The sequence below is a fragment of the Manihot esculenta genome, chromosome 15 (genome assembly GCF_001659605.2).
Source record: "Manihot esculenta cultivar AM560-2 chromosome 15, M.esculenta_v8, whole genome shotgun sequence".
In the NCBI taxonomy this organism is placed as follows: Eukaryota; Viridiplantae; Streptophyta; class Magnoliopsida; order Malpighiales; family Euphorbiaceae; genus Manihot; species Manihot esculenta.
The window spans coordinates 14,849,528-14,869,717 of NC_035175.2; the positions used below are offsets into that span (position 1 = coordinate 14,849,528).

The window sequence follows — 20,190 nt, forward strand, 5'->3', positions numbered from 1 at the left end:
AATTGGACGATAGTCCAGTAATTACAGACGTAATAAAAATCTGCTAGCTTGATGCCTGTTAACATAATTTTATATTAATTTTTAATCTCTTTATGAGAGAGCGAATCTTTATAAAAAATTGAGTGTAGCAGTGTCTGAAATTTTTTTTATCGTTTAAGAGAATTTTAAAAGAAATTTCATTATTCAACATCAATTTTAATTGCAATCATAAAAATTTTTAACTTTAATTTTAATTTTAATTAACCAAAGGTCTCTCTCATCTCAATAAAATTTCCCACTATTTCTAATTTGGAGACGCAATTGTATGGAGAAAATCATTTTAGAAATAATATATCTCAATAACGTGGAATATATTTTATTTCACTTGACTTCTCTCGGAAAGCTTTCTTATATTTTTTTAATATTTATTTTTCATTTTTCTCTTATCAAGTTCAACCTCATCCTCGCGCTATCAAGCTTACTTTCAATTAATTACTAATTCTACGTTTGTTTTTTGGGCATTAATGTTGTAAATGAGAGTGTATATTTCAGAATTTTTTTCTTTATTAATAAATATTATTTTTAATCTTTTAAATATTTTAGATCTCAAATATAATTATTTTATTTTATAAAATTTTATAACTATTTATAATTTTTTTTATTTTTAAAGATTTAATATTTAAACCTAATATTAAATTTAATTATTATGATTTTATGTAGATTTGATTAGATTATAAATTAATTTTTTCATTATAAATAACATACACTTTAAAAAAGAATATTTCTATTTTTTTTATTTCTTATATTTTATATTTTTTGTTAAATTATAAATTAAAATTAAATTTTTATTATTTTAATTCTAAAAATTAAAATTCTTTTAAATACAATGTTTAACACCATAAAGATTTTATCATTGTATTTTATTATTCTAATAGTTAAATCATTGAGCTCACATTTCGCTATCTCATGTGGACAACGTGAAAATTTATTTGGAAGACATTAAGCCAGTGGCAGAGTCAGGAGCTTCCATTTGATAGGGCACCGGCTGCGCCGCTGCGGCACCTTCATCCTCCTTCAAAGTATTTTTCGATCGCTGGTACGGTACGTGCCCCTTACTATACCTTTCCTCCGCCCCTGCATTAAGCAATCAATTTCTTTTGGAATGGTCCACAGGTAGAGCAATTGAGAATGAATGCGGCGAATTGCAAACAATTACACTAAGCTAAGGCATAACTTTGAATATGATTACTCATATAACTTTAATATATTTCATTTATTTGTTTCTTCTATTTTTTTTAATAAAAATGTGAATTTAATGAAATGATTTTTCTTGTAAAAAATGTGAAAAATTCATAAATCTAAAGCACATACAGGACCGAACCTTGTTCCTCCCAATTTTGTAAAATTTCATTTATGTCCATATACTTTTTAAATATTTTATTAAAAATATAATTTTAACTCCTTCAATTTTATAAAAATTATACATACATCTTTATATTTTTCACTATTTTTATTAATATATTTGACGCTTTTTAAATTTTCAAAAGCATTGAAATCTTTTAAATTTTTTTATTATATTTACTTATAATCCTTTTAAATTTAATTTTCAATTGACTCTTAAAATTTTTATACTCTTTTTAAGTATTATAGTTATTTTTTATTTTTAAAATTAAAAAATTTTATTTAAATTTTTTAAATATGCAGATTTCTCATTAGTATTAGTAAACTTTCAGCCTCAATTTAAACGTCTCAATTTCGTCTTTACTTTAAACTCATTTTTATAATAGTATTATTTTATAATGATTATTAATTATATCTTAAATAAATTAATTTCATTTTATAACTATTTATATTTGATTTTTTTTTTAAAATTTTGGGTTTGTCCCCGAGCACAAAATGACCATCATTTTTAACTGTTGCCTTTAGATTTGTCAGGTAGTAGAAACATAAATGCAAAATTTTATGCAATAATTTGTAATTGAATTTATTGAAGAGAACTCAATTGGATTCTTTATTATTTTTTATAATAAATAAAAAAAAATATTTTTTTATTAATATAAAAGGTGTATTACATTTTTCAAAGCCTAAAGAGATTAGAGTGCAGAGGGAATAAAGATTATATTGCAATCCACGAAATCAGACAACCAAATCAAATAAAACAAATCAAATCAATCACAGATCAATTCATGACTCTTAATCTAGTCCAACTCAACTCATTCGGTCCAATGCAAATTGATGACCGCTAGATTTCTCCACCTCGGGCAGGGGCCAAGCCCTCAATCACGGCCCATCGCTCGGCCCATCGCTCGGAGGCCCACACGATCCCAATACAAACAGGTCCAGCCCGTTCGAATCTTAATACAGGGTCCATGTGGATTTCTCAACCAAGTCGGCCCAGCCCTCATGGCACCTCTGGATGACCCTCATTGGACTCAGCCTTATTCCTATCTCCCGGCTCAGCCCCGAATCGGGAAGAAGGCCCCACCTTCAGCCTTGTAGACCCATCCACACACGCACGAAGAGAATCAGGGGCCGTTACGCATGAGACAGGTACTGGATATTCCCGTACAATCATATCAATATGGCAGAAACAGGTGGTCTAATGATAACCGGGCCGTTGCACGTCACTAGCATAGAAAAAAAGAGATAAAAGAGGAATGATTCTCTCCTAAGCACTAGGTTTTTCATTTTATTCCAAGAACCTCTGTAAAACTCTATTTCTCTGAATCTCAGATCATCACAAATCAATCATAAAATATACACCACTGAAATTTAGTAGCTCCTGAGAAAATGAGGCACCATATGAACCTATTGCCACAGTTACTATTCAAAAGCCACTCTTACCACTGCATCGTCAATCAACACTATAATAAACGGGAAGAACAATAAAAATAGTAACAATAACAACAAGTAAAGTACACCATTATACATACTATATCTAAAAATATCAAAAGGAAAACAAATCAAATACAATTTAAAGTATTATATAAATGCACGACAAAAAAATCTTATAAAATTTATAGCCAATATCAATTAATAAGAATATGATCTCTAAATATAGCGGAGCAATTCTAAAGTACTAGCGTCATAACACTAAGTAATTTCTTCCATAGTCAAAAAGAGTTACTAACACTATCAGCAAATTTAATAAAATAAAAATTCTTACGAATATAATATTGATTTGTAAAACTCAAAAAAATAAAAGTAAATTTAAAAATATATTCGACACTATCGTTTATAGCGAGTGAAAAAAAATATATAGCAATGTTTATTTTATTTGCACATATTTATTAATGAATTTACAACTAATTTAAATATTTGATAAAAATGCCAAGAAGGTAGGTCAGAGTCATAGAGACTCGGGCTGGGGCAAGGCGGGTTTTTCAGGTAATTTTCTTGATTTTTTTTTCTTTTTAAAATTGTCAATGTGAATATAAATTTATATTATTAAAAATAAATTAATTGTTAAAAATATAAATTTTAAATATAATTTTAATAATAGTATCTCTCTGTCCTATCAAGCTCCCAAAAAGTTTACTGGTTTCGAAATGGGCCGTGCAGAATTGGGAGAAATTGTTATCTTTACTGTATAAAGTAATATTGGGAAATAATTTTTTTACGATAAAAATATTTAAAATATAAATTTAATTTGATGGTAAATATATCTAATTAAATATAAGAAATTATATGTTTTATTTTTTTAATTTTTAATTTTTTTTATAAAAAAAAAACTTAAAACTGATTAAGAAAGGTTTATTCATTTTTTGGGCACATGTTTTTTAGAAGGGCTATTTACAAGTGTCATTTTGTAATTTAAGCTAAAATTAAGTTTAAATTAAAGTTGGAGAAATTTATTTTAAAGAGGATAATTAGTTAAATTACAATATTAAGCTAATATATATATATATTTTTATTTTAAATGACAATAATAGTTGATAATCAAGAGTCAAGACCATGACAAAAGTTACAATTTTTATTAATTTTTTTTTTGAAATAACAAGAAAACTTCATTAATTCAAAGAGAATAAAGAAACAATATGAGGAGGAGGGATATCAATCCAAACTCCTTGACCTGACTCAGAATGAGCCGATGTTGCTAGAACATGAGCGACATCATTCGCAGATCTATGAACAAAAACACACTTTGCTTCCTCATAACTAGATAGAAGCAGTTTACAATCTTGAACCAAAATGCCAAAAGACGATAAATCATCTAACAAAACACAATTAACTGACATCACAAGTACCTGAGCATCCAATTCGAAAAGAACTCGATCCCATCCACACTCTTTAATCCAGCTCAATGCTTCCCGGAATGCTATAGCTTCAGCACACTTTGCATCCATCTGGCTATAAAAAGAGCCTGCTCTAGCAGCCACAAAACTCCCATCATCCTTCCGGATTACACAACCGAAACCTACCGAACCTCGTTGCAAGCTTAAAGAGGCGTCAATGTTCGCCTTGATCCAACCATGTGGCGGAGGAGACCAGATCGGGCGAGCCGGGTCGACAATGGTGCTTACTGAGGACACGACCCGGGCTGCTTTCCATTGCTGCAAAAAATTCAGAGCCATGAAGAACACACCACTCGCAGTCTGACCCTGGCCCTTCCATACAACATTGTTCCTGTTTTGCCACAAAGCCCATAAGATCATTAGCATAAGGGAGGCATTTTCCACAGAAGCAGAAGAGAAGGCTAAAGAAAACCACTCATTTAAAGAAGATGCAGAAGGCGCAGGCCAACCCAACGGCGAGCTTAACCAGCAGCTGCGGGCAAAAGGGCACTGAATCAGAATATGCAAGACATTCTCAGGGGCTACATGACACAACGGGCATGAAGGATCAACTGGGACTCTCTTGGACTGAAGTGACGAGAGGCAAGGGACAACATTAACTAGAGCCCGCCAGCAGAAATTGAGCACTTTTGGGGGAACTTTAGCTTTCCAGAACCTTTTCCATATCTCGCTCCCTTCCCTATGTTGAAAGCCATCAACCAGGAACCTATATGCACTCTTAACCGAATAGTGACCTTTGGACTCGAATTTCCAGCACCATGTATCAGAACACGATGAAAGACTAAGAGGGATGTTCAAAATACAACTTCTATCTCTTTCGTTGAACATCTGTGCAATTAAACTCTCGTTCCATCTGTTCTCAAATGATAAACAACATTAATATAATAATTGGTTACAAAAAGTTGAAAATTGTTAAAATAAAATAAAATTAATTATAGTCATTTATTTTAAATTATAATAGTAATTATGATAATTGTATGGCAAAAATATTTTAACAAAAATAATTATTTTTTATTAGTTAATTTCATATGTTATAATATGTATTAGTGTTAAATATAAATGAAATTATTAAAGAAAATACTGAATGACAAAAAACCATTAGGTGTATTAATTAATTGTATAAGTAATTATACTTGTTATTTCCATTATTTTTATTTTAAATGACGACAATAATTATGATAATTAAATAACAATCAATATTAAATAAAATTAAGGCGAAAAAAAGTTTATCCAAGTCAGTCTGCAGGTGGCTTTCCAACTTATTAAGGAGTCAAGTTTGATTTTCAATTCTTCTTATAATAAAGAAATAAAAGAAATTATAATTGCAATGTTTATTCTATTTGCATATATTTATCAAAGAGTTTTATAACTAATTTAAATATTAAATAAAACTGCCAATAAGGTAGGTCAGGCGAGAATCGCACTTTCCATCACTGTCCATAGAGACTCGGGTAAGAGCATGGCGGGTTTTCCAAGTGATTTTCTTTTTTAAATTAATCAATGTTAATATAGATTTATACTTACTAAAAAATAAATTAGCGGTTAGAAATATAAATTTTAAATATAATTTTAATAATATAAATATAGTATGTTTTTATTTATTTATATATCTAAATATGGAAAATAAATTAAAAGTTTGATAATATAATAATTGATAATGGTGAGATCTGGCGAGGCGTTCAGATGAGAACACTTAGGCAGAGATTTGATTTGTTGGGTTGATTATCATTCTATAATCGGTCCGTTAGATCTCTTCATATTTGGCTTTAAAGAATAAAATCTGTAAGATGAAGAAGACGGTCAGGGGACCACCGGGAAAGTTCCCGGTAGAGATCATCCGATGCTTAAGTTATATCTGAGAATTTTATGGAGTTAAAGGGAAGTAAAACAGAGAAGAGAAGAGAAGAGAAGAGAATGGTGATTCTAGATTCCCCCGTGTGACCGCATAAGAGAGAGATAGGTCCATTTTTAGAGGAGAGATCCCTTTTTTCTTTTTTTCTTTAGGATTAATCCGGTGTATAAATACTTTTGAATAAAGTTGATACCTCTGGTGCCATGTCCCCTTCTAATAGAGCAGGGATGCTTTTGTGCAGTTGTATTAGTCAGTATATTAATAATGGGCTATAAGACAATAAATGTGAAGCTGGCTGATTCATACTCTCTACATGCGCGCTTATGATCCCTGTGTTGAACCAAGGAGGTGACCAGCTCATAAGAGATCTGCATCTTTACCCTGACTTCATTAGACCGTGTCGGACTCATCCGACCTATATAGAAATGAGCTCCTTCTGATTATTGAGGTTGGCCACATCGGTGTTCAAAATCTTATTGTAGTAAGGGCTTTTGAGGAGGTCGGTCTGTCTGTCCCCTTCGGTTTTTAAGGAGGTCGGTCTGCCCATTCCGAGTTTGAGTAAACTCAAGAGTGTTGCTGGTCTGATTTTTTATACTAAATATGTCAGGTTTCTTACTGCCTGGTCCGACCAGATGTAAAGACTTTCGATTCACTTGTATACGTGTCATAATCTTGGGGCTCCTATTTTTTATACATTATCAGTTGTCCTTTTGCTTCTTTAACAATTATTTATGATCAGCAGAGAAGGAACCCATCCTGCTAATTCGACGCCATTTGTTTGTTTGGTTGACGCTTATAAATTTTAAAGTGTAGTGCGATCAATGTAATTGGTCAACTTAACATAGACCTAACTGAGAGAGCAAATTTTATATCTTGATAATCACACCTTCGGGAGATCTGATCTTGGTGGTCTTTTTCATGAAAAGTCTGACCTTGATAGTTTTTTCTTTTGGAAGGTCCGACTTGGGTGCTCTACCCTTCTAGCCTTATCTTTCCTACCTAACCTTAATGGTCTGCCCTTTTGGGCCTTCTTCTGAGCATTTTACTCTGAGGCGTCTTCCGGGCTTTAAGCCCTAAGTCTTTTAATAAGTATTTCAGCTAATTGGTTTCACAAATGATTTAGCTCTTTGTTGGGTTCTCTAGCTCTGAAAGTTCGTCCGAGCTCTTTGATTTTCTATATCATTCCACACTCTTTAACCCTGACTATTTTTATAAGCATTTTAGCTCTTTAGTCTTGCTTTTTCGCCCGACTTCGAGCTTTTTTGCACTAATTCTTTCTTTTAAGCTTTTTGGCTCTTTGTAACTTCCGAACATTTTTGCCCTCAAGCGCTTTCTATGTTATTTTCACCCTTATTCGCTTTTTGCTCCTTTGGGCTATCTGCCCTTAAGCATTTTGAGGTCAAAGCCCTGATTCTTCATTCCGAGTTTCTTGCTCTTTGCGTTCTTTATTTGAACCCTTTTGCTCTTTTAGACTCTTAATCCTGACTCATTTCTTTGAGCATCTCACTCTTTTGCATCTTCTAGGTACTCAGCCCTGAGAATGCTTTCGGAATTTTTTGCCCTTAGTCCGCTTGTAAGCATTTATGCTTTTTTGCATATTTCGTGCTCCTATCCTTGATTTTTCTATTCAAGCTCTTCTTGCTTTTGTCGCGTTTCGGGCTCTTCTAGCTCTAAACCATAGTCCAAGCACTTTTGCTCTATATTTTCTTGTGGGCTTTCAGCCTGAGTCTTCATCCAAGCTATTTAGCTTTTTGTCCTTTCGGGCTCTTTAGCCTTGACTCGTTATCCGAGCACTTTTACTTTGTCATTTTATGGGCTCTCTGCCCTTAAGTACTTTCCGGGCCATTTGCCCTCAAGCGTCTCTCGAGCATTTTGGCTCTTTGATGGGCTCTTTAGCCATGATTATTTATCCGAGCTCTTTGACTCTTTATGTTCTATGGACTATTTGCCCTTAAGCACTTTTTGGGCTATTTGCCTTCAAGCGTTTTTTGAGCCTTTTTGCTATTCTGGGCTATCTGCCCTTAAACACTTTTGAGCACTTTTACTCTTGATCGTTCGAGCTCTTTGGCTCGCTGGTTTTCTTCCGGACTTCTTTTTCCTTAACTTGGCTTTCTGGTACTAGGGGCCTATTTTTGAGACCATTACTTGCCTTGTTGGGCTTCTTTATTTCCTCAACTTAGTTTTTTGGTATCGAGGGTCTATTTCCGAGACCGGTCAGTATCAGGCCTTAGTTTTATTTTGATTTGGGCCGAACTCCCTTTTGAGGTTGGTGCCAAGTGTTGGACTTATTTTTCTATGAGCCGAGCTTCTTTGTGAGGTTGGAACCAGGCTTTAGCCTTGTTTTTCCTACGAGCCAAGCTATTTTTTTTTTTTTTTTTATGTTGGAGCTAGGCTTTAGCCTTGTTTTCCTGTGAACCAAGCTCTTTTGTGAGATCGGAACCAAGTCTTAACTTTTTTTTTTTTGAGTCTTGTGTATGCCAATGTCCTCTCTTGAAGTCGGCATCGTGTCTCTTGATTCATTTTCTTTTGGCTCATAGCTTTGTTGGTGTGGACCTTCGTTATTGGCCCTTATCCCCTCAATAGGTTTTGTGGTGCCAGCGGTCTTATTTTCAAGACTGATCACCCACCTCATTGGGGTCTTCATCTCCTCAATCGGTTTTGTGGTGCCAGAGGTCTTATTTTCGAGATCGATCACCTACCTCATTGAGGACTTCGTCTTCCCAACCGGTTTTGTGGTATCGGTGGTCTTGTTTCGAGACTGATCACCCACCTCATTGGGTTCTTTATCTCCTCAACCGGTTTTGTGGTGCCAGCGTTCTTATTTCCAAGACCAATCACCCACCTCATTGGGGTCTTTATCTCCTCAACAGGATTTGTGGTGCCAGCGTTCTTATTTCCAAGACCAGTCACCTACCTCATTGAGGGCTTCGTCTTTCCAACCGGTTTTATGGTGTCGGTGGTCTTATTTCGAGATCGGTCACCCACCTCATTGGGGTCTTCATCTCCTCAATCGGTTTTGTAGTGCCGGTAGTCTTATTTCCAAGACCGGTCACCTACATCATTGAGGGCTTCATCTTCCCAACCGGTTTTGTGGTGTTGACGGTCTTATTTCGAGACTGGTCACCCACTTCATTGGGGTTTTCATCTCCTCAATTGGTTTTGTGGTGTCGACAGTCTTATTTCCAAGACCAATCATCTACCTCATTGAGGGCTTCATCTTTCCAACCGGTTTTGTGACTGGGGCTTCTAGGTGTATTAGCCTTTTTTTTGCTTTTAAAATTTATCTGCAAAATAAAAGATTGTACAGAATATATATAATAAGAATGCTCATTGTTAATTTGAATAGCAAATATTTAGTTTCATATTTTAACTGAATGCAAAATATTAATTTTGCCCAACTATATTATCTCATATAATTCCAAAGAATCTAATAGATAAAGTTTCTCATGCATAAATCATTCTATACCTTTTAATTCTTATACCAACATGCTTTAAACAGATAACCTCTTTCTTAGTGAATTCATATTAATCACAGATGAGGGCTTTTTAAGCAACTTCAGTACACTACCACATTTGGGTTCATGTATACAAGGCTTTCATCTAAAACTATAAATTTTGTGAATAGTTCATGATAGCAAGAATGTTTTGAGCTAAAGAAAGTGGTCGTACAGTTGGGGTGACTTGTGCACGCCACCTCTCTTCCATGCCGAGCGGATTGCCCTTGTGTCGCATTCCCTTCTCACATTGACGTTTACCTTTTTTTTACTTTCATCGTGTCATTTTTAGATACCGTTAGCAATTCTCGAGTCTTTTCTCTCTCTCTTTCTTTCGGTTTTCCTTGTTGTTTGGCTATTAGCTTTTCTCGGTTTGTCATATGGATCTCAATGGGTTTTATTTGAAAACTCCAGCGATAGTATAGTCTCCTTCGTTCCCACAGACAGCGCCACTTGGTAATTGTGAGATCCAACGAGGCGTCCAGATGAGGACACCTAGGCAGAGGTCTGATTCGTTGGGTTGATCATTGTTCTATGATCGGTCCATTAGATCCCTCTATGCTTGACTTTAAGGAATGGACCTGTAAGATGAAGAAGACGGTCAGGGGATCACCGGGGAAGTTTCCGGTGGAGACCCTCCGATCAAATCAGATCTGAGAACTTTATGGAGTTAAGGGAAGTAAAACAAAGAAGAGAATAGAAGAGAATGGTGGTTCTGGATTCTCCCTGTGTGACCGCGAGGGAGAGCGATAGGTCCATTTTCAAAGAAGGAGAAATCCCTTTTTTCCTTGTTTTTAGGGTTAATTCGGTGCATAAATACCTTTGAATAAAGTTGATACCCTTGATGCCACGTCTCCTTCTAATGGAGCAGAGATGGTTTTTTGCAGGTGTGTCAGACAATACATTAATAATGGGCTATAGGACGATAAATGAGAAATTGGTCGGTTCGAACCCTCTACATACGCGCTTATGATCCTTGTACTGAACTAAGGAGGTGACAAACTCATAGGAGTTCGGCATTTTTACCTTGACTTCATCAGGTCGTGCCGGACTCATCTGACTTACATAAAAATAAGCTCCTTCCAATTACTAAAATCGGCCACATCGATGTTCAAAGTATTGTTATAGTATGGATTTTTGAGGAGGTCGGTCTATCCATCCTTTTCAATCTTTAAGGAGATTGATCTGTTCATTCTAGACTTGAGCAAACTCAGGAGTATTGTTGATTTAATTCTTTATACTTAAAAGGTCGATATTCTTATCGTCTGATCGAATCAAATAAAAAAACTTTGGATTCACCGTTTTGAAATTCTATTTTTTTATAAATTGTGAATAATATTATTTTGAAAACAGATTATGATAACTTTCGGAGTATAATTTTTCTCTTTCCTATTATAAAAGATTGATGGGTTCGAAGTACTAAATAAAATAATAATAATAAATAATTTTTTTTATCAATGAATATTAAAACAAGGGATAAAGACATTTTTGTCTTTTTAACTGAGATTTGATGGATTATTATAAATATAGAAAATATTTGGATTACCTATTTCTCGCGCACCATGTTTTTGAGAAATAGGTTGACAAAGCGAAATAATTTGAAAAACTAATTTATCAGTATATGATCTAATAGATATTAATAAATAAATTAATGACATGAAAAGATAAATGAGAAATTGATAGAATAGAAAACGGTAATAAACCATTTGCATTTAAGGTTTGAATTGATGACTGCCTTAAGTTTTACTTAATCCTCATTAAATCCCCTTAAATATCTTCATTACATTTTTTTTCTTGCGGGAGGTTTCAAAATTTTTATATGAAAAAATTACTATTTAATCCCTATATTATAAAAAAAATTATTAATTAATCCTTTAATTTTGAAAAAAAATACACTAAAATGTTTCTAACGTTTTAAAAAATCTACTAATTAGTAGGAATGTAAATGAATAGAGTCGAGTCGAGTTTTAAAAAGTTCAAACTCGATTTGTTAAAAATTTTTCGAATTCGAGCCAAACTCGAATTTTATTCATTTCGAACTCGAGCCGAGTATTAATAAATTCAAACTTAACTCGTTTAGTAAACGAGTTTAGACAAGTCAAGTTTTTATCGAATTTAATCTCAAATAGTTCACGAATAGTTCAATTTATTTACATGTATAATGAATTTTATTTTAAAATTAAAACGTTTAAAACTAAATAATTTTAGTTAAATAAATATATATATATAAATTAGCTAATAAACTTATAAAGATGAGTTTTTAAATTTTAACGATCTAAATATATGTAAGTTTTAAGAGTGTAATTAAACTATATAAAATTTTAAAAAATTTAGATTTGACTTATAAAAATATATGTTGAATTTGAGTTTATTTCTCCTATGATATTAATCTCAGCATGCTTAACAAGACTGTTCGCGAGCTTGCTCATAAACTCAGAAATGGTCGAACTCATGAGTTTTAACGAGTCGAATACTATGGAGATCAAATTTAGCTCATTTACTAAACGAGTCTAAAAATTAAGTTCGAACTTAATTCGTTTAGAAATCGATCGAGGTCGATCGAGTTTTTCTCGAGTAATTCACGAGCGATTTGGTTCTTTTACACCTCTACTAGTTAGTTTCCCATTAATTTTAACCATTAATATTTTACTATTTGATCCTTATAATTTAAAAAAAACAAATTATTAATTAGTCTCTTGAGTTTGTAAAAAGTTTACCGATTAGTTTTTTTATATCGAAGACATTTTAGATTTTTAATAATATTTAACGATTAAAATTAACTGATAAACACAGTTAATAGATTTTTAAAACATCAAAAATGTTTTAATATATTTTTAAAAATAAAAAAATTAATTAATAAATTTTTCAGATTAAATAGTAAGTTTTCCTCTTTATATAATCCCAAAGTGAGATGGATGATAATAACCCAAAAAAATCAGCAGGACATAACAAAGAACAAAAGCCATGGCGAAGGTGGTGAAAATAGACATTATCACAAGAGAGATAATCAAGCCATCTTCTCCAACTCTTCAACACCTTAGATTCATGAAGCTTTCTCTTCTTGACCAGTTAAATTTCACAATGTCCACACCAATACTTTTCTTCTACCCTAACAAAATTCAAAATATAAAACAAAAATCCCAACTCCTAAAATCATCTTTGTCAAAAACGCTTACCCTTTTCTACCCACTTGCTGGTAAGCTCAAAGATCATTCCTTCATCCATTGCAATGATCATGGCGTTGAATTCGTTGACGCTCTTGTTGATTGCCCTATGACAGATATATTTCAAAACCCAGATAATTTTTTGCTTGAAAAGTTTATTTCTGTTGATTTTAATCACACAGAATCATCATTCAGAGGTGCTGTGATTCAAGCCAACTTCTTTACTTGTGGTGGTTTAGCAATCGGAGTTAGCCTTTCACACAAGATTGCAGATGCAGCTTCCTTAGCCACATTTCTCATGGCATGGACTGCTGCATCTCTAGCCAAGGAAACACCGCATACGGTGGTACCACATTTCATTTCCGATACCATATTTCCTTCACCGGCGGATTCCTTAACCTTACCACCGCCGCCACCGCTGCTGTTGACCATAGAGACGACAACCAGGAGATACGTGTTTGATGCGTCCAACGTCTCCATGCTCAAAGCTAAAGCTGCTAGTGCAACAGTGCAAACGCCAACTCGTGTTGAAGCTATTACAGCATTTCTCTGGAAATGCTTAATGAATCTATCAGGAAAAAAGCTGTCAAGATTTATAAAACAATCTGTTCTGATTCAGTCTGTGAATCTCCGACCAAGGTTTGATCCTCCCATGCCTGAAAACTACATCGGAAACATGTCTGGAAAATTTCTTGTCGAAACAAAGGACAGGAACATAGAGCTACAAGGTTTGGTGGTTCTTCTAAGGAAAGGTTTAGAGCAGGTAAGCAATGACGGATCTAGGAGTAAGCCAGATCATATGAAATTTCAATTTATAATTGGGAGTAATTTAAATATGAATTTATTTTGAATATACTGCTATATTTAATCTTAATTCTTAATTTTTTTAAAAAAACTTATATAAAAAGTTAATTTTTTTTATTCATCTAATTAAATAAAAATTGAATGACAGGTAAGCAAAGAAATTGAGGGAATGGACATGGAAGGAATCCTAGAGTTTGCCAAGAAGTTTGGAGAGCTGCATGGTAGAGATGATGTGGACATGTATAGCTTCACAAGTTTATGTGGATTTCCATTATATGAAGTGGATTTTGGTTGGGGGAAGCCAATGTGGGCTACTGTTACAAATTTGGTGTTAAAGAATTATGTGGTGTTGATGGATACTAGGGATGGAAAAGGAATTGAGGTTTGCTTGTCTCTGAGTAAAGAGGATGTGGAATTGTTAGAAAGAAATAATCAAGAGTTGCTTACATTTGCATCTGTAAATCCTTATTTGGAAGCATGTTTTTAATTTTTAATCGAAGAAAATAGTTTTTCTCTTTATCTATCATTTTCCAACTATGATCTTGTAAATATTGTTAAGTTAAAAATAGTTATTTTTAAATGATTAAATCTAAAAATATATTTTTTTCAAACCTAATTTGTGTATTCATATAAATTTTTTTTAATTAAACTCCTTAAAAAATTCTAATTTGTTGAAACATTTTTAATATATTTAATATTGTCATTAAATTATTAAAATAACTTCAAGTTGTCAAGTTCTCAATTTATAATCGCACAAACTTGAAAACTATTCCATCCTCTAAAGCTAAGACATAAGTATCCAATTCCTCACATTACTCACTTTGGTAACAAAGATTCCCTTTTAAACAAATTTATTTAACTTTAGAAAAAATAGTGCAAGTTTCCAAATAATGGACTAATAATTATTTCAAATTTAATACAAATTTCAAATACAATTTAATGCAACAGAAACTTTAAATTTAATTTTTCCAGGGCAAATGGGAACATTTTATTCCTCCAAAAAAATATTTGATCAACTTAGCATCAATTTTTCAACATTGAAATTTAACATTAACATGAAAAGCTGTCTGACAATTTAACAAAATAAAAATAGTACTCTCACCACAATGATCTTCAAATCATATTCTCACGACAATTGGTTTCCCAAATCAAGTGAAATGGGCTTTATATTAATGATCCTGAAGCCAGAAGATCAACTACCATTCCAATTTGTTTCTGACCAGCAATCGGCAAGAGGGTTTATGCATAATTTGGCTCACAGGATTGCCCACTTCTGACTTTGCAGTAAAGGGAGTCGCAGGAGCATCACAATTCACAAGTATTTGAGCATACCACGACCTTCCACGCTCAGCTTCGTAGCTTGAAGTTGCTTCTTTTTTGGTGCTTTCAGCTGTTGCAACTTTCTATTCATCTGCCATTCAACATTCATAGTTTAGAAATAAACTAAACTAAAACATAGAATAACACATATAGTAAATCTAAGAATCTATTTCTTTCCTAGTGGGTAATGAATTACAGAAATCAACATCATTCCTCACATAGCTGCTTAAGTGTACATATCTATATAATACTACTTACCCCTACTGACTTGGAGATGTAACCACATCATTTGCACAATTTATCAACTGATTATTTGCTAATTGAATAAACTCGTACTTGTAAACCACATTATTAGCTAAACTTTATCTTCAGAAACAAAAATAGGAAAATTAACCTTTAGTCGACGCTGATCTTGTACAACTTGTTTGGCACGGTTTCTAATTTCTTCAGGGTCAATCTTAGACTGAGGACGCACCACAAAATCCAATGGAGTTGCTTCTGGCCTAGAAGCATGCTGCTGCCTGGCAGATGATTGACCAGATCTTCGCTCCCTAAAAACAATGTAGGAAAAGAGGCATAGAGCAAAATAGAGTAAATTATGTGAAAAATGATAGTGGAAAAGATGCATACAGCAAAATACAATAAACTATCTTCCAATATATCTTACCTTGAAATATCCAAATCCAGATCACCATCCCTAGATTCCATCCCTGCAGAACTATTTGCTGGCCTTCCAGAGAGAAAAAATAAAATAAAATAAAATTAAAAAAAACCCAAGTAGGGCAAATCAGTATGCATATGCAAATTATGAACTAATTAGATGCACATATCTTTGGACTTAATGGCAAAAGATGAAGCACATTTAGAAGAAAATACCTTCTTACTGTTGGCCTTCGGTAGGCCCGATCATCATCAATATTTCTCATGTCCTCAAACCGTGTACTCTTATTAAATATGGGCCGACTCTGCATTTATGGTTTTCCAAAAACACAAGCAATTTAATACTTCAGATAAATAATGACTTCCATTGACAATTTTTCCAATTAAAAAGGATGCCCCCAACAACTAAATGATAGTATGCATCTTTTCTGAAAGTAAAATAAAAGGTCAAAAAGATCAAAAGCGAAATTCAGCTTAAAAAAAAAATAAAAAAAGAGAACAAAAATTGTGTAAGAATTTTCTTTTAAAAAAAAGCCACCATGAAAAAGAAATCCTAACAGTCTGAGCATGGTTTGATTCCTAAAACAGGAAATGCATTTAATAGTACCAAACTACCAATGCCACTTTAACCATTCATTAACAAATGAATGCACAGAATTTTTAGAAGGAAGAAAGGGTTGAAAACATTTGATAACAAACAGTTGAAGGCATCAAGCATTACCCATTTATCAACCAAATCCTTCGCAAGTTTTCTGTTGGATGTAGTTTCTTCATCAGATTTTGATAAGAACATAATAACCTGTCAAAAAATATGCCATCAAAATTTCCAATTGCAACCTGAAAGAAAGAAAGCAAGAAGAAGAAGAAAATAAAAGAGGTACAAACATAGCTGCAAAAGGAAACCTCTTACCTTTCCAAGACCACTTTTCTTCAATTGTTCTCGTCTATCATACTGTTCTAGATCAATTGGAAACTACATGGAAAGAAAAACATTTCATGTTACAGAACAGGTTATTTCAATATCAATGAACGTTACTACAAAATAAGATGGTGGAAATTCCTTGGCATACATCAGTCAGAATCTTCAAAATCGCTGCACGGATATTTATATTGGGTAAACTTCCATCTGGAAGAGGTTCAAGCCAATTTTTCAGCAGAGTTAGTACTCCATGATCTATAAATTCTTGCTGGAGCTGCTTCCTGAACGAGAGGCAATTGGCAAAAATACAATAAATATGAATAACAAGGAAACAAAAAGAAACCATATGTACTTAGAGGCAGAACCAGCTTACTTGGATAGGACCTCAGTAAGAAGAGGCAACTTCTTGAGTTTATTGATAGCAGGTTTCCCTCTTCTATTAAGTTCTGCATCCTCCTCAGCGGTAACTTCAAGCTCTGCCATGACATTCTCAACTAACAATGCAATTTCTGCAGGACTTTTCTCATTCTTCTTCCTTTTCTTACCCATCTTGAAGAGTTCCTTGATTTCCTCATCCTCCTCACCCTCCTCTGCCTGGCAATATCAGAACAATAAACCAATAAAAAGAAAGAAAAAAATTAAGTAACTTCAAGGATATTCAGTAAGCCAGTAATACAGATACTTTAACACACAGGAAAAAAAAATGCAACATCAGGCGCACTTTATGTTTGTACTATATTTAAAATGTTAATTATCTTTTTCCATTTTGTTAGAGAGAATAAATTTTACCAAGATAAAGGGAACATTGAGCACAAAAAGCAAAGTTTGAATGGAGAAAGATATCAAATATACAAACCTGAGGAGCATCACCAGGAGAGCGTGGTTCATTGTCACTCCCATATCGATCAGCAGGATCTAAACCACTGTCATCTATGAAGTTGTCATCATCCATAGTCCTAGGACCGTCTTGATCATCCTATTCCAAGAATGTTATAGTAAGACAAATCTCCAATGCTAAATCAAAACACATTTTACTGATTAAGATCTCTCACAGCCATAATATGAAGGGTGGCAAAGGTGGTTATCATTCTGAAATCCAGGCTTAGGCATAGTGATTGAAAAATAATCAGTATAGAGAAACAGGACTGAAGATCAAACTTGTGATACAATCAACTCTAGCGCCTTGCATCAAAAAACTTGTATCCAAGCTTGTCAAAGTGCAAATCAATAGAATAAAACAAAATGGAAATACTAAATCTTGTCAAGAGAGGAAGATAGACATGATAAGCAATTAAAACAGAACTAATGGTACAAATATAGATTTGAACTCTATCTTCCAGACCTGTTTCTCATTTTCTCTCGTGAAAGAAGTAATAGTTGCACGCTCAACTTGCTAGAACCAACAGTCATAAACTCAACTACTATTTTTGAAAAAAAAAAAAAACTCACAAATCCCCTCAAGAACCAATGTACATTTACACATTACAGAAACATAAACCAGACACGCAATGTTCACTGATTTACCGATACATGTAATTGACCAACACCTTCAACAGAAGACATGAATATTCCACCACCAAGATTCAACAGAAGACATGAATATTCCACCACCAAGATTCAACAGAGCAACAAAATCGGTACCAGGAATCCTAGTCAAAGAAGAAAATATTCTCTCCACAAACTAACGCCAACTTCATTTGATTTATTTTTCTAGTTATCAATATCATCAACACATATATACAGCATATTCAGCAGATAAAATAATCAATACAAACAATTCATCCACTTAGAACTAAGCCTTATTATTAAAGTCCCAAACAGAAAGAGAAGGAAAGGAAAGCTCAAAACCTCAGAATCACCCCCAGCAATAGTATCCCACATCTCCTTGACCTCACCATCTTCCTTCCCAGCCAACTTGCCTGAATACATCCCCTTCTTCATCAACCCTGATTTTGAACTACTTCCTCCCTTGCCTCCATTACTAGAATACTTCTTCTCCCCCTTGCTAAACTTCTTCCTATCCTTCCCAATACTTCCAGATCCTTCCTTGCCAAGTTTCTTCCTCTTTTTTGCTTCCATTGCATAATCCCTTCCAAATTCCCCATCCTCATCTTCATCAACCAACTCAGGCACGACAAAATTTTCCTTTGTACCCATCCCTGAATCGCTCTTCTTCACCAACCTCTTTCTGGGCTTGCCAACCTTATCAACATCATATACCGGAGTTTGTGACCTCTCTCGCGCTTGCTCACCCCAACCATCAACATCATCCTCTAGGAAATCATCGTGGTGAGGCTCTGGAGATTGCCCACCGTCTGATTGCATTTCGTCATAGTCCATCAACGGCTCTCCATCCTCATCGCGGTAACTGGACATGGAGCAGGAGGTAGAGTATAAGATTATCGAAACCTTAATTCCTGTAACTTAGAGATTTAAAACAGGGGGGAAAACCCTATCCTCGCAAAAAAGCGAATTAGAAGAATTGCAATCGAAAAACAAATATCAAACAGTAACCCTAGATTACAATTATAGAGAACTACAGATAGAGAAACATTAAAGCTACGAAAACGAAATTGAAGAACAGAATTCAAGCAGCCTCAAAAGTTGACATAGAGGAAAGAGAGAGAGGCCCTTACGGATCGTCTTCGTAACCCATGATGACGGAAGCGCCGATGATCGGAGAAAATCTGATGATCGATTAGTAGACCACAGAAATTTTGATTATAAGAGCAGAGCCTTCAAGGGAAGGAAGGAAATTTGTATAGGTCTTCTTTATCGTCGTTTCCAAGCAAGTCCACCGTTTTGTTTTGGGCTTAGTTATCGGTCGGTCGTATCTTGATCCAGTTGGAAAACTGAATTGATAGATCTTCTAATAAATAAATTATAAATCATAAAAATCAGCTGAATCAATAAATCATAAAAATAAATAAATTATATATTAATTAAATGCAAAGTCTATTTTTTTCCAACAAAATACTATATCCAGTAACATAAATAAATTTAATAAATTTGTTTTAAATTTTAAATTAAAATTTTAATATTTACTAAATTATATTAAATAGCATTTTAAATTTTATATAAAGATAGCTTTAATCAAATTTTATGAGAAAATATTATTAAAGAATAAAAAAATATTATTTATCTTTCATACATTATCATAAGATTTTACTTAAATTTAATATTATTTATATTTTACCATAAACAAAAGCGTATAAAAATTAAAATTATTATATATTTAAATATATCTATAATCTATATTTAATATAATATATATAAAAGTGAAAAGAGAATGAAAAATAATAGAAATTTCAAAAATACCTTTCATTCTTTATATTATTTACAATAAATACTAAATTTTATTACTTTTTAAAATTAATTTTTTTATATTTATTTATTGTATATTTAGAATTCTTTGTCCTTACCTTACTATTTATTTAAATTTTAGTTATTAAATTTAATTAATTTATTTAATTAAATACTATTTATTTAAATTTATATATTAAATTTAATTTATTGTTAAATTTATTTATTTTAAATTTTTATTATTGAAAATAATTATAGAATTTATATAAATCAAAATTCTTTAATACTATTTGTATTTTAAATTTTTTAATTATTTATTATTATAATTCAAATTTTTAAAAGAAAATCACGCCTTTCTATGCAACTAAACATATCCAGTTATGCCACAAAAAACAAATAA

At 32.9% G+C, this 20,190-nt stretch overlaps 3 protein-coding genes across 3 annotated transcripts; 1 reads left to right on the plus strand and 2 right to left on the minus strand.

Annotated features, from left to right (window-relative positions):
* Positions 1–2,380: 2,380 nt before the first annotated feature.
* On the minus strand, positions 2,381–5,102 carry LOC110602041. The gene is made up of 3 exons (XM_021739467.1): positions 4,267–5,102; positions 2,824–2,917; positions 2,381–2,578 (listed from the first exon to the last, which is right to left on the minus strand). Exons 1-3 carry the CDS (start codon positions 5,100–5,102, stop codon positions 2,381–2,383), a joined length of 1,128 nt encoding a protein of 375 aa, XP_021595159.1.
* A 7,482-nt stretch (positions 5,103–12,584) lies between these two features.
* LOC110602042 (vinorine synthase) lies at positions 12,585–14,083 on the plus strand. The gene is made up of 2 exons (XM_021739468.2): positions 12,585–13,569; positions 13,771–14,083. The coding sequence occupies exons 1-2, from the start codon at positions 12,585–12,587 to the stop codon at positions 14,073–14,075; spliced, it is 1,290 nt and encodes a 429-aa protein (XP_021595160.1). The 3' UTR covers positions 14,076–14,083.
* Positions 14,084–14,551: 468 nt separating this feature from the next.
* LOC110601936 (protein IWS1 homolog 1) lies at positions 14,552–19,336 on the minus strand. The gene is made up of 11 exons (XM_021739349.2): positions 19,124–19,336; positions 18,336–18,855; positions 17,344–17,463; positions 16,861–17,081; positions 16,639–16,768; positions 16,479–16,541; positions 16,290–16,367; positions 15,785–15,873; positions 15,576–15,638; positions 15,303–15,459; positions 14,552–14,999 (listed from the first exon to the last, which is right to left on the minus strand). The coding sequence occupies exons 1-11, from the start codon at positions 19,141–19,143 to the stop codon at positions 14,901–14,903; spliced, it is 1,560 nt and encodes a 519-aa protein (XP_021595041.1). The 5' UTR covers positions 19,144–19,336; the 3' UTR covers positions 14,552–14,900.
* Between the last annotated feature and the right edge of the window lie 854 nt (positions 19,337–20,190).